Source organism: Juglans microcarpa x Juglans regia, chromosome 4D (assembly GCF_004785595.1).
Source record: "Juglans microcarpa x Juglans regia isolate MS1-56 chromosome 4D, Jm3101_v1.0, whole genome shotgun sequence".
NCBI classification, from domain to species: domain Eukaryota; kingdom Viridiplantae; phylum Streptophyta; class Magnoliopsida; order Fagales; family Juglandaceae; genus Juglans; species Juglans microcarpa x Juglans regia.
Window position 1 is genome coordinate 11633710 of NC_054600.1, and position 7290 is coordinate 11640999.

The 7290-nt window shown below is 40.2% G+C and overlaps 1 protein-coding gene across 3 annotated transcripts; it reads left to right on the forward strand.

Annotated features, from left to right (window-relative positions):
- The first annotated feature begins 3785 nt into the window (after window positions 1-3785).
- Window positions 3786-7063, forward strand: LOC121260618 (putative pentatricopeptide repeat-containing protein At1g12700, mitochondrial). Of its 3 annotated transcripts, none has more exons than XR_005939756.1 (2): window positions 3786-6099; window positions 6912-7063. XR_005939756.1 is itself a non-coding variant. In XM_041162556.1 (1 exon), the coding sequence occupies exon 1, from the start codon at window positions 3901-3903 to the stop codon at window positions 5791-5793; it is 1893 nt and encodes a 630-aa protein (XP_041018490.1). In that variant the 5' UTR covers window positions 3786-3900; the 3' UTR covers window positions 5794-6264. The 3 variants fall into 3 exon arrangements, 1 of the variants encoding a protein (XP_041018490.1); XR_005939755.1 differs by having other exon boundaries at window positions 3786-5901; XM_041162556.1 differs by lacking the exon at window positions 6912-7063 and having other exon boundaries at window positions 3786-6264.
- The last annotated feature ends 227 nt before the right edge of the window (window positions 7064-7290 follow it).

Genomic DNA, 7290 nt, shown 5'->3' on the forward strand with positions numbered 1-7290 from the left:
CCTCATTCAGGTTTGTAGGCGACTTCATTTCTGTTATTGCTCTTAGCTTCTCAAGATTTGCTTCGATCCGTCTTTTTGACACCATAAAATCGAGGAACTTTCCCGATTGCACTCCAAATGCACACTTCGTTGGATTGAGCTTCATTCGATATCATCGTAAAACCTGGAAAGCCTCTTTAAGGTCTTCCACATGCTGGGCAAACTCCACACTTTTTACCAGTAGATCATCAACATATACTTCCATGTTTCTTCCAATCTGATCTTTAAACATTTTGTTTACTAACCTTTGATAGGTCGCCCTAGCATTCTTCAAACCGAATGGCATCACCTTATAGCAGTATAGTCCTCAATCAGTTATGAAAGCAGTCTTTTCTTGATCAGCCTCATTCATCTTGATTTGATTGTACCCCGAGTAGGCATCCATGAAGTTTAGCATCCTATACCCTGCTGTTGCGTCTACTATTAAGTCTATTTGTGGTAACGAAAAACTGTCTTTTGGGCAAGCCTTGTTGAGGTCGGTGAAATCCACGCACATACACCACTTCCCGTTAGATTTTTCACCAGCACTACGTTGGATAGCCACTCCAGATATTGTGCTTCTCTGATGAATCCTGCTGCCAGTAAATGATCCACTTCTTCGGCAATTACCTTGTATTTCTCGGTACTGAAGTTTCTTTTCTTTTGCTTAATTGGGCGTGCCTTCAGGTCTATGCTCAACCTATGTTCGATGATCTCCTCGCCTATCCCTGGCATATCCTTATGACTCCATGCAAACACGTCTTTATGGTTTAGAAGGAAATCTATCAGCAGCTGTCTTTGTTCTCTTGATAGTTTGGTCCCTATCTTTACATGGCTTTCAGGATGATCCTTTTCGAGGGTGACCAACTCTAGGGACTTATCTACCTCCCCTTGCTTCAGGGTATTTTCATCTCTGGTTTCCAACTTTGTCATCATTATTTAAGGCGATGCCTCCTCCTCAGTGCCCACCATGCTGACTTCTCCTTGCCCTAGTCTGAGCTCCTGCACATAACATTCTCTGGCTACGACCTGTTCGCCACGTACCTCACTTATTCTAGCTCTTATTAGGAACTTCAATTTTAGATAATAGGTCAAGGTAATAGCCTTCAAAGCATTCAATGTGGGTCACCCAATAATTACATTATATGTTGACCGAGTTCTTACCACTAAAAACTAAGTCATCGCTGTGGCGATATGAGGTTATGTGCCTACATATATTAGCAATGTAATGGACCCCATCGGCTGTATCGCGTCTCCAGTGAACCCTTTTAACGTAATTGGTACTGGTTTTAGTCGATCCACATCGATTCCCATCTTCTTGAAAGCATCCCAGAATAGGATGTCTGCCGAACTCCCATTCTCAATTAGTATTCTCCTTGTGGTAAAATTTACCACCTTCATTGTTACCACCAAGGCATCATCATGTGGATATACTACCCCTTGGCAATCCTCATAGCCAAAAGAAATTGTGGGGGATATCTACACTCAGGGCTGCTTGACGAATCTTTCTACATTAAAAACTTCCTCATACCTCACCCACCTAGCATATGTCTTTCTTCCTAAACAAGTTGGGCCACCTCCTACATATCCACTGGCAATCGTATGTATTTCACCGAGGGGTGAGTTTCTACGGTCATCATTTGCTCTCGATTTCCGGTCTCAAGGTTCATGTGTCCTCCTCTCTCTTCTCGGTGATTCCCATCACCTAGGGCTTTCACTCCTCCTTCTTTTGTACTCAGGCTTCCGATTGTTCGTACGTTGTGGGGGGGGGGGGGTAATATTCTAGGCGATCAAGAGTTCTAGCTTGCCACTGCCTCTCATTTCTTCTTCCTCCCATTTCAAGTTGTAGCAGTCCTCAGTTCTGTGCCCTCTTGTTTTGTGATAAGTGCAGTACTTCTCAGTCTGTTGCTCATTGGTTGGTTCTTTTTCCTTTGTTTTGTCCCCGTTTTGTGTACTGGAGTAGTGCACATAACCGCCATTATGTCTTCTTAAATTATTATCTCTCCTTAACTCCTGTTGGTCTTTCTTCGCCTTTTGGCCCCCATCTCGGTCTTTCCTCTATTCTCCTTTAAGTTCCCGTTCGTTCCTTCTTTCTGGTTGAGCGGTCAAGGCGATAAGGGTGTCTTTAGCGTTGACAAAGTCGTCGGCCCTGTCCATGAACTCTCGTAAAGTGAAAGGAGTTTTCTTGGCCAGTTCGGCCATAAAGGGGTTCTTGGCCAAATATCTCCCAGCAATGCTGCTAGCATGATTTTTTCGTCTTGATCGTCGGCTATCATCTTCTCTTTATTGAAGCGTGTTAAATACACTTTCAAACTTTCACCCTCCCTCTGCTTAACTCTTAGTAAGTACACAACTGGCCTCCTGCGTCTTCTACTTGCCATGAATTGGGTCAAGAATTGCCGGCTCAACTCTTCAAAACTTTCTATGGAATTTGATTGTAGTACACCGAATCATCCTCTCACCGATCCCTTTAGAGTTAAAGGGAAAACCCTACACGCAATTTCCCCTAGGAATCCGTGAAGCATCATATGGGTTTTGAAAGTCTCCAGATGCTCCACTAGATCTTTTGAGCCGTCATACAGGTCTATCGACAAGACTTTAAACCTCGGAGGCAGAAGCATTGCCATAATTTCTGCAAAGAACGGTATATTTGTGTTGGACAGCAACTGATCAACCGTAGAGAACGTTCATATCTTTTTGGTCATCTCCTCATATTTATCCATCAGGTTGTGTACTTCCTGGTGCAGCTTCTTCGCTTCCTCCTTCTCCTGATGGCCTTTGCCAACGCCTGAACTGTTTGCCTCTATCTCTACCCTGTTAGCTTGACTGGGTGTCGCGTCTTCTCCTGATGGCCCGTTACGTGACTTGAGAGTCTCATTCTCTTTACGCAGTGAGTCAATCTCTGTGGAAAGTTTCTTTATTATCTCCTTCATTTCTATAAGTCTTTCCTCCATGTTTTGTGAAGTTTCTCCATGCTCTCTATTTGCCTAAGACTGAGTGGTAATGGGCATGTGAAAAGCACGCTAAGTGTGAGACCAAAACAATCCCACAGACGGCGCCAACTGTTGTGGACGTGTTTCACCACCACCACCTCACGATCACCTGCAATCAAAGATTAGATGGCTTCGGGGTTCGATGTGAAGCCTCTGACACCTAAGCCAGTAACTGCAAGAATAATCTTTAATCTCCAAAATCTGATCTCTTTTACGTACCTGGGTTCTCCTCTTATATAGAACTTCTAAATCATTCTATTATTCGAATTCAAACTTAGGGATGAGGGTTCAGACTTTAATGGATCGTTATTGTAACTGCTCTTATCCTTTATCATCGCTGGATGGTTATCTAGTCGGTTTTGGGAAGTGGGCCGAGCCTTCTTGGATATAATAGGCCTCTTCATTATTGGGAATCAAATCGTGAATGGGCGAAGACCCAGGCCCCTGCTGTGCTGACTGAGAGGAATGTTCTCGCCAAGTGCTTGCATTGTCAAACTGGGAAATAAATTTGTGAAGAACAATTCTACGCATCAGCCTGTAGTCGCAGCACACCACACAAATTTTTTTATTTTTTATTTTTTTTAACTGCAGCATAGGGCTTATACGAATAATTTTCCATTTGTGAATAATGCTTGGGCTACTCTCAATTTTTTATTTATTTAATAATTAAGGAAATATTTTTAATAAATTTGTGATTTTTTTTTTTTTTAAATATCGAAAGGGTTTAGAGAGAGAGAGAGGAGGAAAAAAAAAAACCTTGCTAGCACCCCGCGAGCTTCCTTGCTTTTACGTTGCCCTCTCGTTTTCTTGCATTCCTTGCTCAACAAAACCCAGAAGCGGCCTATAGCCAAAACTAAACGTTATTAGGGAAGAGAAAACTGGTAGATTTATGATGTTGGTGCAGAGAATCGCTTTTGTCTCTGCTGCTTCAAGATGTGCTTCTGCTTCTCCTTGTGCTTCTCTGCTTGAAGACGGTACCACTAACAGACCCACTAGCCTTTTTTCTTTCTTCACAAATTATCCAATTGCTTTTGCTTCAATTGCTTCCCTTCATTCTCAAACGTCTTGTTCTGCTACTAGCATCAGTGCTAGTAGAATATCTAAAAAAGCAAAAAGATATGCTCAGGCCCAGTTCTTGAAATCTGTGAGGGAACAATGTAAGTATGGTAGGCTGACTAATTTTAACGATGCCCTCAGCATATTCGATCAATTACTTCAAATGGGTTCCCGGCCGTCTATCGTGGATTTCAATCAGATTTTAGGTAAAATTGCGCACATGAAGCGTTTTTCGGCCGTGATTTCTTTATATAAGCAAATGGGCTTGGGAGGAATTATGCCTGATGTTTGTACTTTGAACATTGTGACCAATTGTTTTTGCAACTTGAACCGCTCGGATTTGGCGTTTTCCTTACTGGGTAACATTTTGAAACTTGGTTTTGAGCCGGGTTGTAGGACTTTCACTACTCTGATTAATGGGTTTTGTATTGATGGTAAAATAGTGAAAGCGGTGGAGTTGTTCAATGCAATGGTGGAGATGGAGTATTGGCCAGATATGGTTACTTATGGGACGATAACAAATGGGTTGTGCAAAATGGGTGATACTAGTGCGGCTATTGGGATGCTTAGGAAGATGGAAGAAGGAGGTTGTAAGCCTGATAAAGTTGTATATAGCGCTATCATTGATCGTCTATGCAAGGATGGGAAAGTTATTCAGGGTTTGAATCTATTGTTAGAAATGATAGGTAAAGGTATTTCCATAGATGTTGTCATCTGTAATTCCTTGATTCATGGGCTATGCAATTCGTATCAATGGGAGGAAGTTTCAGGTTTTTTGAAGGAAATGGAGAGTAGGGACGTTGTACCAGATCTAAGAATTATATGTATGTTGACAGAGATGCTTTGTAAAGAAGGAATGATTGTTGAACCGAAATGTGTGATTGAAGTAATGATTCAGAGAGGTTTGGAGCCCGATATAGTCACTTATAGCACACTCATGGATGCATATTGTATGCGGGATCAGATTGATGAGGCCAGAAAAGTCTATGATGTGATGGTTGAGAGGGGTTGCCATCCCGATGCTTGTTGCTATAACATCTTGATCAAAGGATATTGCAGGAGTAGAAGAGTGGATGAGGCCATGATTCTTATTGAAGAAATGTCTGTTAAGAGGCTGGTTCCTGATTCTGTAACTTACAACACTCTTATTGGTGGCATGTGCCTTGTTGGGAGACTTAAAGCAGCACAAGAGCTTCTTAATGATATGGAAGCTCATGGTAAGATTCCAGATATCTTTAGTTACTCCACATTGCTGGATAAGCTATGCAAAAATCAAGATATTGATGAGGCTATGAAACTTTTCAAAGCAATTGAAAGTAATAGGATGGATTCTGACATTGTGATTTACAGTATATTCATTGATGGTATGTGCAAAGCTGGGAAACTCAAACTTGCAAGGGGAATATTTTCTGGTCTCTCGAAAAAAGGGTTAAAACCCAATGTTAGGACCTATACTTCAATGATTGATGGACTTTGTATGGAAGGGTTATTGGATGAAGCAAGGGAGTTACTCAAAAGAATGGATGAAAGTGACTGCCCACCAAATAGTTTCACCTATAATGCAATTATCCGAGGATGTCTAAGAAACAAAGAGACATCAAGGGCAATAGAACTTCTTCAAGTAATGGCTGAGAGGGGTTTCACAACAGATTCTTACACTAATAGCATGTTAGTAGATTTGCTGTCTACCGATGGTCTACACCCTTCTTCTCTTGAAAAGCCTTAGAGTTATGTATGAAGTCTATCCCTGGTATTGAACATGAAGTTGAAGCAGCGTGCGAAAGTTGGCAGTGCAGTAATCTTAATGGATTAGTTTTCTGTGAAGCAGTAGCAGGTTGCTTTTTACTCCCTAGAAGTGTCATCTTCACAATCTGCTACACGAAATACCAAGGGCTTTATCTCAAAGATTAGGGATACCTTAAAAAGTATGATTTTATGGAAAAGCCTTGGAAATCTTCTAGATAAAAAATGTTCAGGAACTTAGCTTGGAATGATCAAACTAATTAGGGTAAAAGGAGCTTCAAGCACTCAGGTAAATATTAATATAGCAACACTTTCAGAGACACATGATAAGTTGGTGAAAGCAGTACATCAAAGCTTCATGGGTCTTCTTGGACCATAGTTATGATCCAATGACCTTGCGGATCTTCCATCCATAATAACAGAAGGAAACTATAATTTTGAATCTATTTTGGTATATAAATGTTCTTCACGCTGACATGTATATTTGTAACATATTTACATTATAGCTTTTGGTTTGTGATATAATCTATAGCTTCTAGCTTTTATTAAATAGCCTGATATGTAATCGACTGATTAAAAAAACAACAAAAAACTGATGCAAACTCTACATTATTTATGCCTCCCTTCTGGTCATCACTAATTCAGGCTCAATATATTTTCTTTCAATGTCACTTATCAAAAAAAAAATATTTTCTTTCACTGTTGTCAAGTGAAGTGTATCACCCTTTCTAAAGCTGTAAAAACCCATTTTAGCCTTCATTCCCCTCTCTCATTACTCCGCTGTTAACCTATCCAAAAACAAATGAAATAAAAATAAAAAATAAAAAAACTCACTTGACCATTTTTTTCTCTCGGTTTTCTATGCTAGCTTCTTTGTTAATAATTTAGATTTGGATTAAATAACTTAATTGATGTCAACCAGACTGCAGTGGGAGAAAGCTTGATATTTCTTCAAAATTTCGCTTTGAAAACCACCATTCTCAGTTGATCATTTATTTTATTTTTACTTATAATGTTTATGTGGTGTTCTTTGTTGTCTATATATTTTTTAATGTATTTCTTGTTGACTTAAGTTATTTTGGTATCTAATGATGTGGTCAGAATAGCCGCTTCCACTTGGGCTTTGGCTAGCTGGATTCACTTTCAATGCTCGAACTCCAGAACTAAGCTCAAGCATTCTCACTTCTGATATGTCCTGGTCCTGTCACCAAAAACCTTCCCCAATTGACAGAACGTACCACTATCAACACTTGGAAAAGCATCTTTCAAGGTGTAGTAAGCTTATATGAAGACTATTTTAACTTAGATTCATGCCATAAACTTATGCTATTTTTTGCAATTACGAGGAAATGGCCTTAATAACCTCAATTGAAGTGGTTCATCAATGGAGATATATCAAGTTCAGGCAGAAGTTACAGAAGGTCGTTAGAAGTTTCATGAGGCTGCTGTCTTTTTTTCCTTTTTTCTTATGTAGTAGCAA